At 42.9% G+C, this 23,553-nt stretch overlaps 1 protein-coding gene across 1 annotated transcript in view; it reads left to right on the forward strand.

Moving 5' to 3' along the window:
- LOC126267886 (solute carrier family 26 member 10-like) overlaps positions 1-23,553 on the forward strand; it is a 122,180-nt gene that overhangs the window by 93,101 nt on the left and 5,526 nt on the right. Inside the window, exon 6 of the mRNA XM_049973195.1 lies at positions 11,427-11,638. Coding sequence (XP_049829152.1) covers positions 11,427-11,638 — 212 coding nt within the window. The remainder of the gene's footprint in view (positions 1-11,426; positions 11,639-23,553) is intronic.

Genomic DNA, 23,553 nt, shown 5'->3' on the forward strand with positions numbered 1-23,553 from the left:
CAGTACGCTCGTGAAATGGTCGCAGAGGAAAATTCCCACCTCATCCTTACCTCGGAAATGCTGTGTCCTATCGCTCTTGCGGCGACTACAACACCACATTCAAACTTACTTAAATCTTGATAAGCTGCCATTGTAGCAGCAATAACAATCTAGGAACTTAGCCAGATACCTGTTGTGTTATATAGGCGTTGCCGACCGCAGCATCGTATTTTGCCTGTTTGCGTATCTCTGTATGTGAATAGGAATGCGTATACCAGTTTGTTTGGCGCTTCAGTGTAGTGTGACTTACGGAATTAAGCGGTTAATTTCGGGGTGCACCCTTTGTCTCAAATTCACGTAGATTTTTCCACACGAGAGTCCAAGGACGATACTATGGGCCGAAGTAACGTTAAATTCAAATTCGCCGTTGGACTATCTCGCTTTGTGTTGAACCAGTGCTACTATTGTCTGTGTATTGGCTTTGTTTTGTATACTTTTCTACCCATGTGTTATTATAGCAGCTCTTTTCTCTGTTCAGTGTCACTAAATTGGGACACCTCATAATGATTTCCTCTGAAAGTTTTTATTTACGTGATTTACTAAGAAGATTACATCTTATATTTGCTTTCCAGGACGTCTGCCTCTTTCTTTTCAAAAGGAAATAACACAGGTTGCTTGCAAATGTTCAAAAGTCTGACACCTCCGAACAGCGGACATGCGCATTATACTCCAAGCAGTAAGTCAGTGTCAACATGAAGTTCAAGATCTTCTGGTCGAATAAAATCAGTCTCTCCTCAGAATTTTGAGTCATCGTGCAGTACCAACAGGTTATTGGGAGTTATGTCTGGCTTTCCTTAGCAACGTAGGTTAAATTTCTCGAATGTTAAATGCGACGCGTAAGTTGTTGGCCCACAGCCACCATGTTCATTTGCAGCTCTGAATACTGGATGAAAATGATGGTTAATGAGTGAAATGAGCTGGTTTGTTGATTCTACTGGGACAGAATGCATCCTGTCTCTTATGCAGAATTATACATTGGCATTTCACTTAGTGTGAAAGGGCCAACTTATTATTTCAGTTTACTTGTGATGGAGATTGTTATTCAGCGGTCCATGAAAAATGTACTACATATTTGTGCGATACTTGTGTGAAACAGTGTTCTGGCTGGGTATTTGACCAACGCAAAAGTCCTCCATCCACGGCCAACATTTCAATGCTTTTATCACGTATATTTTTGATATTTTTTGCCAACTATGACTATACCATAAGAGAAAATTGTTTCCTACAATTTCGACGCCATCTTCGAAGCAATTCATAAAGCCACAATAACGAGGAGTAAAGGCAATAGTCGTGACCAGTATAGCCATACAGCGTTGACATTTGCTCTGACACTTCTTAACATATTGGACTGCCACATAATCACATTCCAATACGCTGGACTGCTACGTACTTCTGACAGCAGAGCTAAACAGAGCTGTTACTCATCTAAATAACGTGTCTTGACAATTTATTTCTGTTCCAGTTTGTCTCCTGAATATTTGCTTGTTCTGAGCGCTAATTAACATGGCGACCTGTGGATTGGTTTCTGCTACCAAGTCCCAGTCCCATAAGAGCATTGAAACGTCTTCTCCAACACCGAAGGAGGATTCCTTTTCTTTCCGGAAGTCTCTGGACCTAAAAAACATTCTTCCACGGCTTTGATAGGTGAAATGAGAACATAACTGGGAAACTAGTAGAACGCAATTCTATGGGTGCATCTAACATTTACGACACATTAATTCAGATTATGACAGTACTGCGCTTACTAGTATCTTGAGTATTTATTTAGTTACTAGGCAGTCTACTCATTTGTTTGCTGCAGTGGACTGACGTCTTTATTGTTCATTGAATTTGTATCTTTAGAGTTTTTAAGTATATTATCACCTGAGCTGTAGCATAATTTATTGTTGAAGTCATCGTTTCCATCCCGACTATTTAAAAGTATACATGCTAAGTGTTATACTATACATATACACTAACGGCACATCTCGGTGCTGTAGACTACTTAAAAGTGTCTTATTGCTATAGAAATAGTGGGAGCGTGTCACCTCACACACCAAGTACTAACTCTGTGGCCACCGAGGGAAGTAGATATATCCACATGCATTCACTTGCCATCTGAAACTACTATTCTGAATGCCCTTACACAATCTCATTGAGTCTATAAAGCTATCACAGATGGAAGTGAACTTTTTGGCCGAAATTGAAAGGTCGTATACAGGGTGGAGAAAACAGGGTTGATTGTAAGATCGGGGGAAGGTATGGGACGTGGGATATAGCAAAATGTCCTTGGGTCGGAAAGGGACCGTTTTCTAACTACAGTCCTCAGCTTGTGCTCTCGTGGTAGCGTTCTCGCTTCCCGAGCACGAGGTCCAGGGTTCGATTACCGGAGGATTCAGGGATTTTTACCTGCCCCGAGATGATTGGATGTTGTTGCGTCGTCTCCATTATCATCTTTCATCCCCATGAAGGTCGGAGGAAGGCAACGGCAAACCATCTCCATTAGGACATTGCCCTGTAAGGCGGTGCGGGTCTCCCGCATCGTTCGCCTACGCTCTGTCAAGAAGCATGGAACTTTATTTCCATTTTCCATTGTAACTACAGTCATAAAACGAAAGCTAGCTCTTGATAGGCTCGCGTAAGTTTGTCTGGTAAGCGAACGTGTATGATTTTGTCTATCAGTGCGGTTTTCACCATGTCTTAGTTAACACTTATTGATATACTGAACTTAATAGAGTAGTCCATTTATGCTCTCTCTACTTTAGCAAAAATTAAAACATGTGGACTCTAGATTTCATTATTAATGATATTACACATTCCAGTACCAGATGTGTGATATTTACTGTAGTGCTGTGTTCGCAATATGGCTCATTAGCTTAAAAAATTAATGTAATTAAGGACCATTAATGAAGATGATTTCGTAGCAAAGCTTTATTAGCTAAACATAACAGAAAATTAACGTGTAATGTAACAACCCATGCATATTAATTTCATATTTGCCTTTCTTACACAGTGAAGTTGAAAGCAATGTCGTTGCATTTTTTTTTATTTCTAACTGCAGTCTGTCACATAGCAGGCGTTAGCTGCGCTAGTTTATGTAACTGCAAACACTTCCGCGCGCTGTCTGTCGTTTGCTACAATCTGCAAATGTTCTGAATATAGCTTCGCTTATAAAAGTGAATCACTTTTGTGGTACGCTGCGTGAAGAAACCGGTGGCATATTTATTCCGTCATGACTGAGCAGAAAGTGTTGTGCTTGATAATTATCAGTGGAGACAGGCGAAATGAAAAGAGTATCGGATTATTCCGCTCCAGAGGGCAGCACATCTTCCTCTGAGCCTTGGCGACAGGGGCATCCATTTCGATCGATACAGATGTCCTGATTGTAATGCTAATTATGGCTGTGTGAGACAGCGTCTGTCCATCCTCTACACATGGAAGCACACAGAAATGGCATATCCTGTTTGCGAGTTACGGTTCCCAGTAATTATATCAGGTGGAACGGTGCAATTCAATTTCTGTCGTGAAAGCGAGTAGGGCGCGACGCAGGGTGCAACTAAATTCCCTTCACAGACTTTGAGGGCAGGTTCCTTACACCAAAACAACTACAAAAATCTTTAATACACATGGTCTCTAAAATACGTACCTTAAGAGCTATGGGTACTTACGTTTCTTCGATACTGTAAAATACATCTCTTCTACTGCAAGCTCTTTGCTTTCCATATTTTCAGAGGAGGTAATATCGTAAAAGAAGTCCAGTAAACATGATTTCTAAATTGCATCTCTTAAAAGCAATGAGCACTTTTTCATCTTTGCTATTGTCAAACACATCTCTTCTATTGAACAGCTGTTCATAGCTCTTAATGTATTCATTTTGGAGCCCATGTTTACTTTACAAATTTTTCTTGTTTTGGTCCAAAAATACGGAAAGCAAAGAGACAGTAATAGAATGCTATCGATTATGAACAAGTGCCCATAGCTGTTAAGGTATGCATTTTAGAGCTAATGATTTCTGGACATATATTTCTTGTTTTGGTGTATGTTTCTTCCTTCTAGAAGTTTCCGAACGTGTCAAGGTACTCTTTTGCTTCTCCTAGCAACCAATTACACACCATTACTGCTGGATCAGGGACAATTTCAGTAAGAGTTGTGATGAAGGCTGTTTTACAGGATACTGCAGTTCTAACTGCTGATGTACTTTGATGTTTTGCAGTAGCATTGTGAAGTAAAACCTACAGGTATTGTGGGCAACAGGATGGTTTTCATAGTAGTGTTCCCATTCGAATATCTTATTCTGCGTCATGATTAGAAGCAAATATCAAAAGTGTACAAATCATTGTTGTAATGTCTACACATGTGCCGGGGATTCCCGTCAGCTACGTAACAGACACACTTTACACTTGGAAGCAAATAAAAACTTTTTACGAGATTTACGGTCATCAGCCTTGTTAATAACTTCAATTCACCTCCTGCTAGGGGTATTGAAAATCTGATCCACATTAAATAAAAACTTGATACTTTAATTTTTTTTCGACGGAATATTAAAACATTCGAAAGACAGAATGTGACGATTACTGTCTTAGCCACAACGAATGATTCGTTGCATATTTAATCTTTGATTAGCGGAGTATGCTCTAAAATTAACATTCGTTCATACCATTCCTTCCGAAAGACGCGCTGATAGCGAATTTTAATAAAATCGTAATATTCGTATAGCGTGACATATACACTGAAGAGCCAAAGAAACTGATACACCAGCCTAATATAGTGTAGGACCCTGCGAGTGTGCAGAAGTGCTGCAACACCAGGTGGCTTGCACTCGACTAATGTCTGAAGTGGTGCTGGAGGGAGCTGATACTATGAAACCTGCAGGGCTGTCCATAAGTCAGTAAGAGTACGAGGAGGAGGAGATCTCTTCTGAACAGCACGCTGCTAGGCATCTCAGGTATGCTAAATACTGTTCATGTCTGGGGAGTTTAGTGGCCAGCGTAAGTGTTTAAACTCAGAAGAGTGTTCTTGGAGTCACTCTGTAGCAATTATGGACGTGTGGGGTGTCTCATTGTCCTGCTGGAATTGTCCAAGTCCGTCGGAAGGCGCAATGGACACGATTGGTTGTAGGTGATCAGACAGAATGGTTACGTACGTGTCAACTGTCACAGTCGTATCTAGACGGATCACGGGTCCCATATCACAGGCCCCACACCCTTACAGAGCCTCCACCAGCTTGAATAGTCCCCTGCTGACATGCAAGGGTCGACGGATTCATGAGTTTGTCTCCATACCCGTACACGTCCAACTGCGCGAGACTCGTCCGACCAGTCAACAAGTTTCCAGTCATGTCGGTGTTGACGGGGCCAGGCGGGGCGTAAAGCACTGTATTGTGAAATCATCAAGGGAACACGAGTCGGGCTTCGGCTCCGAAAGCTGATGTCAATGATGTTCAAAATGGTTCAAATGGCTCTGAGCACTATGGGACTTAACTGCTGAGGTCATCAGTCCCCTTGAACTTAGAACTGCTTAAACCTAACTAACCTAAGGACATGACACACATCGATGCCCGAGGCAGGATTCGAACCTGCGACCGTAGCGGTCGCGCGGTTCCAGACTGTGGCACCTAGAACCGCTCGGCCACTGCAGCTGGCGATGATGTTTCGTTGAATGGTTGGCATTCTGATAATTGTTGATGTCCTTGCATTGAAATCTGCAGCAATATGCAGAAGGGTTGCACTTTTATCATGCAGAACGATTCTCTTCAATCGTCGTTGGCTCCGTTCTTGCAGGATCTTTTTCCAGCCGTATTGATGTCGGAGGTTTGATGTTTCACCGGGTTTCTGATATTCACGGTACACTCGTGAAATAGTCGTACGGGAAAATTGCCACTTCATAACTACCTCGGAGATGCTGTGTGGTATCCCTCGTGCGCCGACTATAACACCAGTTCAAATTCAATTAAATCTTGATAACCTGCTATTGTATCTGCAGTAACCGATCTAGCAACTGCGATAGACACTTGTTCTCTTATACAGCCGTTGTCGACCGCAACGCCGTATACTGCCTGTTTACGTATGGCTGAATTTGAATACTCAAGCCTATATCAGTTTCTTTAGTGCTTCAGTGTACATCGTAAGACAGAGAGATAAACATATATTTTATGATATAAAAAAAACGAATTTAGTATTAATATTTACGCTGCTCACTCATAATTAAGGATAAGAGCCACTCATAATTCGAGAGAATAGTTCCGTACTCGCCTGTAACATACGGCCAGCGGAAGCTGAAGGACAACCATGCGAATCTGAATGATATTATATGCAGGAAAATTCGTAACTGTCTGTTCGAGAAGACGCATGTTCCAGTATTTTTATCTCAGGAAACACGTGCACCTGCAGCTCAGAACTGAAACTTCTAACGATGAATGTAGACGGTTGCTAAACCTTCGTGATAGACAAATGACTCATGGCGTACGACACGTAATTTATTTAAATATTTTATAAACTTTGAATCACATCGTCAGCATGAGACAGATAGTGAGGTAATTCTCATGTCTACATATTGTCCCAAGGAGTATCTTTATAAAAATAATAGTTATTAATGAAAAGAGCCTCAAGATGTTGATTCGCCCAGCCATACTTCCTCTAATTCCTCAGTTTAATAAGACACAGCTGGGCAAAATACTACACGAATTCTCTACAGACGAATGGAAAAACTAGTAGAACCCGACCACGGGGAAGATCAGTTTGGATTCCGTAGAAATACTGAAACACGTGAGGCAATACTGACCTTACGAATTATCTTAGAAGAAAGATTAAGGAAAGGCAAACCTACGTTTCTAGCATTTGTAGACTTAGAGAAAGCTTTTGACAATGTTGGCTGGAGTACTCTCTTTCAAATTCTAAAGGTGGCAGGGGTAAAATACAGGGAGCGAAAGACTATTTACAATTTGTACAGAAAGTACAAGAGTCGAGGGGCATCAAAGGGGAGCAGTGGTTGGTAAGGGAGTGAAAGAGGGTTGTAGCCTATCCCCGATGTTATTCAATCTGTATATAGAGCAAGCAGTAAAGGAAACAAAAGAAAAATTCGGAGTGGGTATTAAAATCCATGGAGAAGAAATAAAAACTTTGAGGTTCGCCGGTGACATTGTAATTCTGTCAGAGACAGCAAAGGACTTGCAAAAGCAGTTGAACGGAATGGACAGTATCTTGAAAGGAGGATATAAGATGAACATCAACAAAAGCAAAACGAGGATAATGGAATGTAGTCGTTTTAAGTCGGGTGATGCTGAGGGAATTAGATTAGGAAGTGAGACACTTAAAGTAGTAAAGGAGTTTTGCTATTTGGGGAGCATAATAACTGATGATGGTCGAAGTAGAGAGGATATAAAATGTAGACTGGCAACGGCAAGGAAAGCGTTTCTGAAGAAGAGAAGTTTGTTAACATCGAGTATAGATTTAAGTGTCAGGAAGTCATTTCTGAAAGTATTTGCATGTAGTGTAGCCATGTATGGAAGTGAATCATGGACGATAAATAGTTTGGACAAGAAGAGAATAGAAGCTTTCGAAATGTGGCGCTACAGAAGAATGCTGAAGATTAGATGGGTAGATCACATAACTAATGAGGAAGTATTGAATCGGATTGGGGAGAAGAGAAGTTTATGGCAGAACTTGACCAGGAGAAGGGATCGGTTGGTAGGACATGTTCTGAGGTATCAAGGGATCACCAATTTAGTATTGGAGGGCAGCGTGGAGGGTAAAAATCGTAGAGGGAGACCAAGAGATGAATACACTAAGCAGATTCAGAAGGATGTAGGTTGCAGTAGGTACTGGGAGATGAAGAAGCTTGCACAGGATAGAGTAGCATGGAGAGCTGCATCAAACCAGTCACAGGACTGAAGACCACAACAACAACAACAACTGTGTCTAATGTACTAAAAAATTGTTCGTGCAAAAGATAAATTTGAGGCTTCCTGTTACACGATTTGCTACACTGAACTTATCATTTACTATCGATATAGTCCAATGGCCAGACTCCCAGTAATCTGAAGGCATATTTTGAATTACATGCAGCGGATTATGTGTTAAAGTTTCGAGGGCTTACATTTGTGAGCAAATTTGTCACTGCCTAAATCAACCCAATTAGAAATTCAATCTGTTATTACTCACTGTGTGCTTTTTACCTTCCACTAGACGGTGCATTTGCAGTGGCAGTATTCCTTTGACGTACTGAAGCAGATGCATACAGAATTATTCCGATATCACAGAGGTTTAAATTCTTTCTTTATGTTCCATGAGTTCTCGAAATCATTTCAGACGAATACGGAGATTAATTCATATGGTGGTCCACGGCTGGTTCGTCAGCCTGCACTTAGTACAACTGTGTAAATAGTTTTTTTTTAAGTTCATATTATTCCCATGGGTACGAAGAAGATGGCACGCTCAAGGGTGTCGTGAATATCTTATCTCAAGGAGAAAAAGAATTGGAAGTCTAGACCAAGTCCTTAGAACACGGGAAAAAAACCACTGATACGGCCATGAATTTTTAGCATCCATCAAAAGTGAGCCTTCAGGGTTATTGTTTGCATACGACAGGATCACCTCGTTAACCCTGTGTCTGTCTGCCTGTCTCACCGACTGTTAAAAGCCTTTTTATCAGGAACGCGTAGACGTATAAAACTGAAATTTATCACATTCTGAGGTCTATTGTCCCTTGCCGGTGTAAAACGTTGAAGCTTCTAAGCTAATGTTGTCAAAAGATACGGCAATTTATGTTACATATTTTGGTAGTCGCAAACTCACTAGACAAAACCTACAGGCCACTTCTCGCTAGCCGAGTATCATGAACTTTGCCAAGAAGCAAAGTTTCACACTACAACCAAAGGAAAAAAATCCCAAAACTGACAGCTTTTTTTAAAATTTCATCTTACACTCTGTCTGTTTGTCCGTCTCTTAAGAGCCTTTTCTCCTGAGCAATGGGTAGACCTATGAAGTTGAAATTTATGTTACATATTAAGTTATATAAGCCCTTAGCGGTGTAACAAATGTAAGCTTCTAAGAGGATGCAGCCAAAAGATACGGTCACTTAAGCCACACATTTTGATATTGGTAAACTGACTCATCAAAACCTATACGGTACTTCCCGTTGGCCCATAATCTTGAAATTTGTCAAGAAGCAAGATTCCACTGTAGAAATGAAAGAAGAAAGCTGAAAGTATTATCACGTCATATGAAGAAATGTTCTTTTGTCATTTGTTATCCGACGACAAATTTGAAACGAAAACAATCAGTAGTTCTGCATTCAGCTCCACTGACTGTCAACGGTAAAAGTGAAATATCAGGCGAAGAATGATTTTATTGCTCATATAACGTGTTTCGGAAATTACATCAGATATTCAGGAGTGATTACTGCACGCAGATAAGGCGTTTCAAGTTGTATATTAAAAGACACTCGCAGAGTAGTAAAGCACTAATACTAGTCTGTGGATATTTGTTTTGCATAGAACTGGAAGCGCCGATCTACGTGCAGTGATCGGGCCTGGATATCTGACAATAGATTCTGAAACGCGTCATATGCGCTATAAAGCCATTCTTGGCATAGTATTTGATTTTTACCATTGTGATGCAGTTGTCCTGAATGGAGAACTGCTGGTTATAATAATAATAATGGCCGTCTGCCTCCTGCATGACTTTGTGTCACATATACAGAGTGGTTCATTTATTGTGACCGGGGAAAATATCTCACGAAATAAGCATCAAACGGAAAAACTACAATAAACGAAATTCGTATAGCTTGAAGAGGGAAACCAGATGGCGCTATGGTTGGCGTGCTAGATGGCGCTGCCATAGGTCAAACAGAAATCAACTGCGTTTTTTTAAAATAGGAACCCCCATTTTATTACATTCGTGTGATACGTAAAGAAATATGAATGTTTTAGTTGGACCACTTTTTTCGCCATATGGTAGATGGTGCTGTAATAGTCACAAACATGTGGCTCACAATTTTAAACGAACAGTTGGTAACAGATAGGTTTTTTGAAATTAAAATACAGAACGTAGGTACGTTTGAACGTTTTATTTCGGTTGTTCCAATGTAATACATGTACCTTTGTGAACTTATCATTTCTGATAACACATGCTGTTACAGCGTGGTTACCTGTAAATACCACATTAACAGAATAAATGCTCAAAATGACGTCCGTCAACCTCAATGCATTTGACAATAAGTGTAACGACATTCGTCTCAACACCGACGTTTTTGAGATTCCCGATCCTCGCGCAATTAGTCTGCTACTGGTGTGCGGATTAGCCGGGACAGCAGCTAAAGCACCTACTTGGGCATCATCATTTCTTGCAGGTGGTGGTTGACGTTTCACATGTGGCTGAACAGTTCCTGTTTCCTTAAATAACGTAACTACGTGGCGAACGGTCCGGACACTTGCATTATGTCATCCAGGATACCGAGCAGCATTCGTAGCACACGCCCGTTGGGCATTTTGATCACAATAGCCATACATCAACACGATATCGACCTTTTCCGTAATTGGTTTACGGTTAACTTTAACACGGGTAATGTATCACAAAGTAAATACCGTCCTAACTGGCGGAATATTACGAGATACCACGTACTTGTACGTCTGTGACTATTACAGCGAAAAATGTGGTCCAACTAAAACATTCATATTTCTTTACGTACTACACGAATATGTAACAAAAAATGGGAGTTCCCATTAAAAAAAAAAAGCAGTTGATATCCGTTTGACCTATGGCAGCGCCATCTAGCGGATCAATCAGAGCGCCATCTGGTTTCCCCCTTCAAGATAGACGAGTTTTGTCCTTTGTACTTTTTTTCGTTTGATGCTTATTTCGTGAGATATTTGGCCCAGTCACTATCAATGGGCCACCCTGTATAGTGCTGAAACTGAAACATTCTCGAAAATATTTGAATCTCTGGGACCGATATCTTGCAACTATCAGTGTCAGTAACAGGCAAAAATGGTCGAAGTTGTCGATTGCCAGAATGGATGAACTATCTGTATACGTAATTAAGTTTTTATGGAACCCTCGATTAGATCTCACCCTGGCCAGTTTTTTAGTCCTTTATTTTTTTAATGACTGAAGGATTGCGAGACAATACAGCTGAAGAGAGGATGAACACGCCTAGATGAAGAAGGGCACCGCACGGTGGGAGGGGGTGAGCGACGGGGGAGGGCAGATGGTAGTACCGTAGCCACAGTCACTCAGTCGTTGCTCGGCTGTGTGCGTAAAATCGATTAGGTACAGGTACTTTTGTCTCGATACCGAGTAAGTACCGGTGGAAGTATTCGGTATCGAAACAAAAGTCTGGGATACTTTGTCGTACCTACTTTGTCGTGGCTAGGGGGATACGAGAGGAGTGAGGCGGCGGTCGTGTGGCAGGGGAATGGTGATGGCCGCGAGCCGCGACGTGCCGCGCATGTTCCGGCTGAGCGTACTCGACGGCGGCGTGTGGGTGGCCTCCTTCCTGGGCGTCGTGCTGCTCGACACGGCGCTCGGCCTGCTGCTGGGCGTGGCGCTGTCGCTGCTCTTCCTGGTTGTCAGGGGGGCCGCGCCGCGAGTACAGGTGCTCGGCATGCTGGCCGCCGCCAAAGGTGAGCCGCCGGAACCCCACCCCCTCAGGTTTACCGGTAACATGGTGGAGCGGGCAGCACAGGAAAAAGTGAACACAGATGAAGCACGAAAACAGGAACGTCATCGACCCCTAGGCCTACACACTAGTTCTTGCTGCTGTTGTTGTGGTGGTCTTCCGTCCAGAGACTGGTTTGATCCAGGTCTTCATGCTACTCTATCCTGTGCAAGGCTCTTCATCTCCCAGTACCTACTGCAGCCTACATCTTTCTGAATCTGCTTAGTGAATTCATCTCTTGGTCTCTCTCTACGATTTTTACCCTCCACGCTGCCCTCCAATACTAAACTGGTGATCCCTTGACGCCTCAGAACATGTCATACCAACCGATCCCTTCTTCTAGTCAAGCTGTGACACAAACTCCTCTTCTCCCCAATTCTATTCAATACGTCCTCCTTACTTATGTGATCTACCCATCTAATCTTCATTTCAAAAGCTTCTATTCTCTTCTTCTCCAAACTATTTATCGTCCATGTTTCACTTCCATACATGGCTACACTACATACAAATACTTTCACAAACGATTTCGACACTTCAATCTATACTCTATGTTAACAAATTTCTCTTATTCAGAAACGCTTTCCTTGCCATTCCCAGTCTACAGTTTATATCCTCTCTACTTCGACCATCATCAGTTATTATGCTCCCCAAATAGCAAAACTCCTTTACTACTTTAAGTGTCTCGTATCCTAGTCAAATTCCCTCAACATCACTCGACTTAATGCGACTACTTTCCATTATCCTCGTTTTGCTTTAGCTGATGTTCATATTATATCCTCCTTTCAAGACACTATCCATTCCCTTCAACTGCTCTTCCACGTCCTTTGCTGTCTCTGACTGAATTACAGTGTCATGTGCAAACCTCAAAGTTTTTATTTCTTCTCCATGGATTTTAATACATACTCCGAATTTTTCTTTTGTTTCCTTTACTGCTTGCTCAATATACAGATTGAATAACATCGGGGAGAGACTACAACCCTGTCTCACTCCCTTTCCAACCGTTCCTTCCCTTTCGTGTCCCTCAACTCTTATAACAGCCATCTGGTTTCTGTACAAATTATAAATAGCCTTTCGCTCCCTTTATTTTATCCCTGCCACCTTTAGAATTTCAAAGAGAGTATTCCAGTCAACATTGTCAAAAGCTTTCTCTACAAATGCTAGAAACGTAGGTTTGCCTATCCTTAATCTAGCTTCTAAGGTAAGTCGTAAGGTCGGTATTGGCTCACGTGTTCCAATATTTCTACGGAATCCAAACTGATCTTCCCCTGAGGTCGGCTTCTACTAGTTTTTCCATTCGTCTGTAAAGATTTCGCGTTAGTATTTTGCAGCCGTGACTTATTAAACTGATAGTTCGGTAATTTTCGCGTCTCTCAACACCTACTTTCTTTGGGATTGGAATTATTATATTCCTATTGAGGTTTGAGGGTATTTCGCCTGTCTCATACATCTTACTCACCAGATGGTAGAGTTTCGTCAGGACTGGTTTTCCCAAGGCTGTCAGTAGTTCTAATGGAATGTTGTCTACTCCCGGAGCCTTGTTTCGACTTACGGCTTTCAGTGCACTGTCAAACTCTTCACGCCGTACCGCATCTCCCATTTCATCTTAATCTACATCCTCTTCCATTTCCATAATATTGTCCTCAAGTACATTGCCCTTGTATAGGCCCTCTACATACTCCCTCCACCTTTCTGCTTTCGCTTCTTTGCCTAGAACTGGGATTCCATTTGAGCTCTTGATATTCATACAAGTGGTTCTCTTTTCTCCAAACGTCTCTTTAATTTTCCAGTAGGCAGTATCTTTCTTATCCCTAGTGATATACGTACGTTTTTACATCGTTACATTTGTCCTCTAGCCATCCCTGCTTAGCCATTTTGCACTTCCTGTCGATCTCATTTTTGAGCCGTTTGTATTCGTTTTTGCGTGCTTCATTTATTGCATTTTTGTAGTTTCTCCTTTCATGGATTAAATTCAATATCTCTTCTGTTATCAGTCCTGGAGATTCAAATATTTTCGAGAATATTTTAGTTTCAAAATTATACAGGGTGGTCTATTATCGTGACTGGGCCAAATATCTCACGAAATATGCATCAAACGAAAAAACTACAAAGAACGAAACTCGTCTAGCTTGATTTATATTAGCCCTCGTCCTTTTACCTACTTGATCCTCTGCGGCGTTCGCTATTTCGTCTCTACAAGCTACCCATTTTTCTTCTACTGTATTTCATTCCATCATTCTTGTCCATCGTTCCCTAATGCTCTCCCTGAAGCTCTCTACAACCTCAGATTCTTTGAGTTTATCCAGGTCCAATCTCCTCAAAGACCCACCATTTTGCAGTTTCTTCGGTTTTAATCTACAGTTCATAACCAATAGATATGGCCAGAGTCCACATCTGCCCCTGGAAATGTCTTACAGTTTAAAACCTGTTAGCACTAGTTAATCTTACTTAAACTAACTTACGCAAAGGACAACACACACAGCTATGCCCGAGGGAGGACTCGATCCTCCGACGGAGGGAGCTGCGCGAACAGTGTCAAGGCGTCCCAGACCGCGCGGCTACCCCAAGCGACTGTGAAAACAGAGGCAAAATAGAAACAGTGTACAATCCACGCTCAAGTTGTATAACATGGAGCGAGTATGAATAGCCGGCGCGTCGTGTTTGTGTGCTCGCGCTATTTGAATTCGAAGTGGGAAATCCGTGTTCAGATCTCCCTCGTGCCCGATTTTTCTTTTTTTTCCACAAAATTATGATGTGTTCTTCCAGTCATTGGCGTGTCTGTTCGCTGTATTCAAATTTGTGTCTGTATCGTTGTGCAACGCTCGTTTGCAATAGCAAGTTATAAGGAAGAGACCTCCGGTTGTACCTATCTCTTAAAAATGGTTCAAATGGCTCTGAGCACTATGGGACTAAACTCCTGTGGTCATCAGTCCCCTAGAACTCAGAACCATTTAAACCTAGCTTACCTAAGGACTTCACACACATCCATGTCCGAGGTAGGATTCGAACCTGCGACCGTAGCGGTCACGCTGTTCCAGACTGTAGCACCTAGAACCTCTAGGCCACCCCGGCCGGCCGTACCTACCTCTTATTTGTCTTACACAAGTACCACATCTTATGACTCTTGCGTTCCATACTGGAAGTTTTGGCTTTTGAATCCTTTGTTGTAACACAGTTCACACCAATTTATTTCTTATTTTAATTTCTGTGAGAAGCATCTCCCCTGCTGTCACTCTCTCTCTTTCCAAGCATTAATCCCGACCCTGCGAGGTCAACTGTCATTGTTCATCGGATGTGGGCTGTTAATTTTAAAGGGGTGGCCGGATGCCCTTCTTGCCGCCACCCCGTACCCCCTAGGACTTAATCAGTGTACCCCAACTGTCTGCGTCTAGTGTAAATCTTGAAGTAGTGTGAACGTGTTACAAATGTCTGCGAGCCGTGTAACTGAGGCGGAATGTGGGGACCAGCCCAGTATTCACCTAGCGCGATGTGGAAAACCGCCTATAAACCACATCCACGCTGATCTGCACACAGGCGCTCGTCGTTAGTCCGCCGGGCAGATCCGATCTGGGGGCAGCCGCGCCTACCCTAGTCCAGGAAGCAGCGTGTTAGTGCTCTCGGCTACCCTGGCGGATATCTCGCCTGCTGTCACTATTGATCATATTTACTTGTGACGGTAATATATTCTTACCACATGGCTCACATTCTGTAATCAATGTTTAGTATGACGGCTGCCAAGACTACAAAAGGAGAACAGATACATCAATAGCTATACGGAGAGTTCTTAATTTTGTAAAGGAAAATGGGCGTGAGGGAGATTTGAATACGGATCTCCGAGTTTGCAGTTCAGTACTGTGACCGTACAGCGCTGTGGTTCTTGTAATTCGCACGATGTTGCACATCTTGAGCTTGGACAGTTCAGTGTTTCTCTTTTGTTTCTCTTTTTACAGTTCAGTACACCTTCTTCTTCCTGATTTAGTGCTTGACCTGTATTCAGTTTATGACGGGGGTGTCCACCGGCCCATGTTACCACTAAATCCGAGAGTTATGCCATGGAAAGTTACCCTTCTGAGAGCGCTCCGATGGCGAACGCAACTTGACACACAGCCAGGGCCACAGGAGGGAAGGTAGTAACAGCGTGCGTATGATTCGTGGAGGTAGAAGCCCGGCATACACTGTAACAGCGTTACTGCTTATCGCGCAATAGTACTCCTGAAATTGGTGCCCCCTGCTGGCTATTGTGAAGAAAATGACTTAGTAGTAGTAAAATGACTTAAACCACAACACGCTGTGTTACCTAGTCCTGTCACGAAACTGCGCCACATGTACAGAAAACATATCTCAGGGATTTACTTTGCGTAATTCTGATGGTAAATCTCGATTATTTAATAGCAAAAGAACAGGTTTTTCAACGACCTTAACGGATGTAACCACGTCGGAGTTTCGGAACAAAAATCAAAAGGACATGAAACACGAAACCCCCGTAGATAAGTATTTAAATAATGAAGGAAATTGTTATAATCTTTTACCGTTTTAACTGTAAGAGCCGAATAAAGTCACTCTAGGTCATGAGTAAGTCGTAATATGACGTTTGACATAGCTGCCTGCTCAGATTCAAAATTCCCACCTATAGCGTGCCTTGCACGAATAGCGGACGAGCCGCCTAACTGTGGTAGGTCGGTGTTCAGAATTTAATGATGGACACAACATAACGCGGGCTGGCGCATACCACAATAAAACACACAAATGTGCGTTTTGAGAATACGTAAAACACGTGCAATAACAACTACCATAAAATGAATGAATAAGACAGAGAAACTGAATAGTATCAACTACTATTAAGAGTGAATTAGTGAATTCGACAATGACAACACATTGCAAAGACACTTTCTACATTTAGTTTTTTTTAAAAAAAGCATATACTCAGAAAAGCTTTCACGAAAGTGAAAGAAAGTGAAGCTGAAGCTCCATGAGACGCTTTAAGAGGATACAGAGAGAGCGTTTGGCATCAGAGCTTCTCGTCGCGCGGTCTGTGCATTGAGACGTCGTTGTTCGCTTATCGCGGCTGGCGGCGTAATTGAAGTAGCTCTGTCAGACAGGAAACTGCAGCCGATACATTCTCTTGATTAGTAAATGATTCCCCTGTGAGTAATAGTCTTTCGTTGCATTCCTTTACTCACAGGCTGGTCAGATATAATCGTTACTGTGTAGATCTATTTTCTATACATTCGTGATTTCAACGTCCCATACACACGTTTTTGTTGATAACGTCCCGTACACAATTTTGAAACAGTAAACAATGCACTTTTACTAGAGATCGCGACGTTAATAACAGTCTGCTTTCTTGGCAATAACAATCGCCAACTCATATTTCTTGCGAAAAGCAGAACCACATGTACCAAACAATTCATAATTCTCCACGGCGAAAGTTAAAGTTATACTGCGAGCAGTAAATCATTAACTCATGCACAAGATAATAAGTTCATTGTACTGTAATTCGGTCAACTCAGTTACGTGCAAAACAACTCGGTTCTTTCTGTGAAAATCACAGTCCATTTACATAAACATTTTACATAAACATTGTCGCTGCTGTTTATAGTACTCAATGAAGCTCACTGTTTACATTTTGTTTCATAACGTCCACGACAAAATTTAGTTTATAGCGTGACCGAAAAATAAGAACGTGGTCATAGATTCTCGTGTGCCTCCGTCGACCCCGCTTACACAACACACTCGTCCACTCCACGGCGCTACGCCCCTCCATAATGTCACTCTTCTACTCCCAGTCATCGATTCGGTCTCGCATCGCAGTTAATACGACAGTGCTGCATGTAACGTTTTATATCACACAGCGCTTTTCAAAAAAGCATTACAAAGAAAATGAAACATATATTGACACATTTTCATACAAAATTAAGAGGCGGTTCTAGGCGCTACAGTCTGGAACCGTGCGACCGCTACGGTCGCGGGTTCGAATCCTGCCTCGGGCATGGATGTGTGTGATGTTCTTAGGTTAGTTAGGTTTGAGTAGTTCTAAGTTCTAGGGGACTGATGACCTCAGATGTTAAGTGCCATGGTGCTCAGAGCCATTTGAACAATTAAGAGATTCATATAGAAATATTAATAAATCAAAAAGCATTTACATTTCATACTAGACAATCAAAGAACAAATATTCTAAACCATCAAAATATATAAATGATAATTAATTGAAACCCTGAGCTGCCCACAGGTGTTGTTGATATACCTCGATGCGGACTGCTGAAAATGTGTGCCCCGACCGGAGGTGTGCAACGGTAAGTCCCTGTAGTCGCGCTATTCATCTGTGTTCTCGGTGGCTGAGACGGATAGAGCGTGTACCATGTAAGCAGGAGATCCCGGGTTCGAGTCCCGTTCGGGCACATATTTTCAGCTGTCCTCATCGAGGTATTTGAACAACACCTGTCGGCAGGTGAGGATTTCAGTTAATCATTTTAGTGAAGCTGCACGGTCAATGGTATCTGTTCTTTCGAGAACATTTACTATCTTCATATACATCAAAATATATGTGTACAGAATAAACGAAGCAGGAGAACAGAAAGAAGGAAAAAGAAATATCTCTAATAATTAACCATATTTTCACACTGCACACCGTACGTATTGTTTCTCCCACTTTTCGAGAGCTTCCTGGAACTGATTTTCTGGGATGGCGCGCATATCTCCTGTTGAACTGTGTTGAATCTCTTCTACGGCTTGGAAACTACGTCCTTTATAACGTGGTTCCATGTTTGGGAAACAGAAAAAAGTCTTTTGGGCTATGTCCGGAGAACACGGTGGATGGGACACAACGGGAATTTAGTGTTTTGCTGCGGACAAGGAGTAACGCGTGATCCGGAGCACTGTCCGGATAACACATCCAAGTCCGGTTCTCCCAAAATCCACGACCCTTCCTGCACGCAGCGTCTCTCATGAGTGCTAGGATTCCCTGGTAGATTTCCTCGATTACCATCTGAGCACGTGATGCAGATTCCTGATGGACAGTGGCGATGTGGAAGACGGTCCAGGCTTGGGATGGTCGCCGACCGTCAGTCTCCCTCGTCGAAAACGCTTGAACTACTCACTGCGCTGCGTACGACTCGTTCAGTTAGCTCAGCAGCTGCAGCAGTTTTGCCTCGCCAAGATCGAAGATAAATTTCACTCTCTCTCACACACACATATGCACACACACACACACACACACACACACACACACACACACACACACAGAGAGAGAGAGAGGGGGGAGAGAGAGAGAGAGAGAGAGAGAGAGAGAGAGAGAGAGAGAGAGAGAGAGAGAGAGGGGGGGGGGGGGGTCTCGTTTCCCGAGCACGAGGTCCCGGGTTCGATTCCCAGCAGGGTCAGGGATTTTCACCTGCTTTGAGATGACTGGGTACTTGTATTGTCCTTATCATTTCATCATCATTCATGACAGTGGCGAGATTGGACTGAGCAAAGGTTGGGAATCTGTACAGGCGCTGATAACTGCCCAGATGAACGCCCCATAAACCAAACATCATCATCATCGGCTTCCAATGTCACTCCGGCACTAATCCGAAAAGCGGATTATGCACGCGTTCAGGTCAGCGGCCGAGGCTGACTTTGTAAGGGTCAGAGCGAAAAGCGGTGGACGGCAGTTTGTTGTGTAAGCCTGTCGCTAAGTGCGCACAGCAGCAGCAGCGCACTCCCTCGGACAGTTGGCGCGATATTTCAAAAGCTGGTTTCGTTTCTTTTTGAAATAACATTGTGATCAAAAGTCCACCTAACGGTGCGTGACGCAGGGGCTGCTATGTGCCGCTATTAGTTCTCTTTCATGTTCTAATTGCAAATGGCGCGAGGGAGGAACGACGGTTGATATGTCTTCGAACGAGCCCTAACTCCTCTTATCTTGTCTTCTCGATCCGTAAGCAAAATGTACCCTGGCGATAGTACAGTCATTCTCCAGTCAGCAGAAAATGCCGGTTCTCTGAATTTTCTCGATATTATTCCGCGAAAAGAACGTTTCCTTCCCTACAGGGATTCCGTTCTCTTCCCTCCGAGAATTCCCGTTTGAATTCACGGACCATTTCCGTAATACCCGCGTGCTAATTGAGGCTACCTGTTGTGGTATCGATAGTAACGAGGCCACGTAGTTTCAAAGGTTGGAAGTACCACGAGACACCGACGGCAGCGTCCTCTAGCTGGTGCTGTGCAGCTCTACGAGCTCCGCTACAGATTCAGTCCATTTTCATCAGGCGCAGGCAGCCAGGACACTTCACTTCAGCTTCGCATCTCATTCCAAGTTATGTATTCTTATTGCTTAAGTAAAGGAGATTTAAATTCACACAGCAGTACAGACGTGTTTTACCCTTTCCTGAGCAAACCCACGGGATACAAAATTTGTAACGAATCTTGCAGAATATTTCATTGTTTTCCTGGTGCAGATCCCCAACTTCAGAGCACTACTCAAGAGGTGGTCGCATTAGTGCTCCATATGCTGGTTTGTGTACAGACAGGCAACACTTTCCTAAAATTCTTTCAATAATCAAAAGTATCATTTGCCTTCCTTGTTACTGTCCTTAGGTGCTCTTTTCATTTCATTTCGCTTCGCAACGCTACCCCTGGATATTTAATGGACGTGACTGTGCAAGCAAAACCCTACTAAAGCTGTAGTCGAACACAGCGGTATTGTTTTCTATTAACATTGCATTAACACCCAGGGTGGTTATAATAAAACTTGAGCCAATGTAGACGGAAAACTGTTTATAGTATGGGTACCAAACTTTGTAGGAACGACACAGAAATTAAGTTGTTAGTAGTGTGTCATGGCTTAATGTTAGCCGCTGGTACTGGTACGTCGACGTAGTGTTGAAACACGAGCATTAGTTTGCATTACAGTTGCAGAATGTCAACTTGGGCGTGGAAGAGGTTAGGAAGGCTTTATCATAAAGCTATTTTATTGAAACAACAGTAATAGAGCTGGTGTTCTTCGCGAGTATCGACGCATTAAAGGAATACAGAGAGGTTGAGGATAATGATTCGGAAGTTTGAATTAACTGACGATTTGTGAATTGCTCCTGGGAGACGCCGACGGCCAATTGCGCCACCAGTTGTTGCCATCACTGAGAGAGCTGGACGCAAAGACAGTTTTTCAAGCAGTGCTCGAGCTGCTCCTCCATTCGTTAAGTGGTGCGAACAATTGTAAAATGGTATCCGTGCAAACTTTACATTACCCAGCAACTTTTTCGGCGTGATGCAGACTTTAGAGTAGAGTTTGCTCTTACTTTTCCTGCAGAGTTGAAGTTGACGACGTGTGGCCTTGCAACATTTTGTGGAGCGAGGAAGGATACTTCATTCTCACTGAGACAGTGAACACACACAGTTACCACATTTGGCGATTGTCACCGCCATCGGACGTCCATAAATTTCCACTCCATAGTTGTGTTCTGCAGAAAATACTAATGTACATGTCCTGTGAATATTAACGTCCTATCTCTAGTCCTTCAAGGTGTTCTGTTTTTTTTCTGAACATGAGTGTACATGTATAACCTTTTTGTTACGCTGTATTTTGAGTAGACATGAATCGCGCCTGATTCGAGACATTGAATTTTTACTGTAGTTTGTAGGCGGCGTAGAAACGGATCTATGCATAGTGGAAACTACGCACTGAAATTCATATGTGCAATAAATCGTTCAGATATGTAAGGAACTTCCTATAAGAATGGCGCAATGACTATTTCTGACTAGTGCCTCTATTCACGAAACTTTGTTCCGTTTTAGCGCTCGCAGATCCCTCTTCCTCCAGCCACTGCTGTCAAGTACATTCTTCTGGAACCGTTGAATATCTCAGCATTATCTAAATATGGTAACACAGAACAGGTCACACAATTCTGATAAGATCATCCATGAGAATGATGGCAAAAGATTCAAGAGAGTACACCAGTTCAAATACCTGGGATCTCGGTTTATCACGGACAACAACATAAAAATGGACATCAAGGAAAGAGTAGCAGTGGGAACGAAATGCATGCATTCCCTCAGAGAGACGCTTGGCTCTAAATTGATCTCAGTGAACACTTAAGATGAAAATCTACAACACAGTGATATGCCCAGCAGTAATGTTAAGTTCAGAGACATGGAGCATGACTATTTGAGGACGATATGGGGACCAGTTTTAGATAATGGAGAATGGAGGAGGAGAAAAAACGAGGATATTTACCTTCTGATGCGACCACCAACACAAGATAAAGAACAAAAGAATACAATGTGTGGGCCATGTAGCCCGTATGCCAGATGGAAGACAGGCGAAGATGGTACTAGCGGGGAAACCAAACACCAAACGCCCCATTGGACGACCAAGGCAGCGCTGGATGGACGACCTGGCGAAGCACCTAGCAGCTCTGGGAACTGAAGACACCTGGAGGAACCGGGCCCAAAACAGGGAGGAATGGAGGCAGTTTGTGGAAGCAGCGCGTGGTCTGCAGGGCCTGTGATTGCTGAATATCTATCTATCTATCATCCATGTGGACTAAATGAGCGTTATATACTCTCGTATGCAAAACTTAAGGACGTAAGTAGCTTTCGCATGATGACTCTCATTGCTCGCTAAACTTGGCCTTATATAGAAAAACTCTTACAAAATGACACACAAGGTAACTGAAAGAAATACGCTATGAGTCGAGCAGAAATGACACTTTTATTAGATTATGAAAATTACACCGAGATCACACTGATTTACGATGGTGCCCTGGTCAATGCAAAAGGGGGAAATGGGTCTTAATAGGGCGTGTGATCACATCGGGAGGCAGTGCATGTTCTGCGACGTGGCCCCATGCTCGTCATAAAGTTGGTAAGCATCACCTGTCGCATGACTTTCCGTTCCTCCAGCATCGCGGCAGACGGCTGGTTCATGTGCATGTGCCGCAGAACGCCTCCTCAACATGTCCCACATGTGCTCGATGGGACTGAAGTTGGGGAAACGGACAGGCCAGTCCGTTTTCGAATATCCACTTTTTCGAACAGCTTCTCCATCTGTGGTGCTGGATGCTGTGGCGCCTCGTTATCCATAAGTCAGGGCCGAATTGGCCCCCCTGATAAAGCGCACAAGGGGAAGGAGTAGAGTGTCACAATAACTGATCGTGTTCAAAGATCTGGAGGTCAGTACGTCTACGTAACGTTATGCCTCCTCACAACATAATAATACCTCGATCACCAAATCAGTTATGTTCGACAGTTTTCCTTGGTGTGCTATCTGTTCTGATCAGTCGCCATATGAGGGTACGTCTAGAATCACTACGCAGACTCAGTGGGCTCTCATCCGAAAATAGCACACAGCCCTACTCTTCATTGATCCAGTTCCTAAGCACTTGGCACCATCGCAAAACGTTGAACATTGTACGCTTAGGGGTGAGTTTCACTTGTGAATGTCCATTCACCTTTTGGTAGTAACTTTCTCTGCACCAGTTTGCACCCCTACCCTGTCAGGAAAGGAATAATGCTTCTTGACTGGATGATCTGTAGTAGAACACTAAACGATTGTATAGGGTGCATCAAAAGTTTTCTATTGTCAGGTTAACTAAGCTTTTAAAGGACAAATAGTCTTCGAAGGAATATAACGATGTGTTGTTACTCCTTTGATACATAATAACCACGAAGTCCCTACTAATCTGAAGTTATCGATATACAAAGACAGTTTCCCTTAATAATCAGCTTATGGCATTGAACCAGACCTGTTGCCGAAAATCTTACGAGCGGATGTTCTGTGTTTATCACTACTCACTCAAATACTCCACAACTGGATCCCTTTCAACGTGCAGTTCTCGGTCGTGACTATCAAAATATACTAGGCGGACTTTAGTTATTCATTAAGTCACAGTTTGCACAGAAAGTCT

This window comes from Schistocerca gregaria, chromosome 4 (assembly GCF_023897955.1).
Source record: "Schistocerca gregaria isolate iqSchGreg1 chromosome 4, iqSchGreg1.2, whole genome shotgun sequence".
Lineage (NCBI taxonomy): Eukaryota > Metazoa > Arthropoda > Insecta > Orthoptera > Acrididae > Schistocerca > Schistocerca gregaria.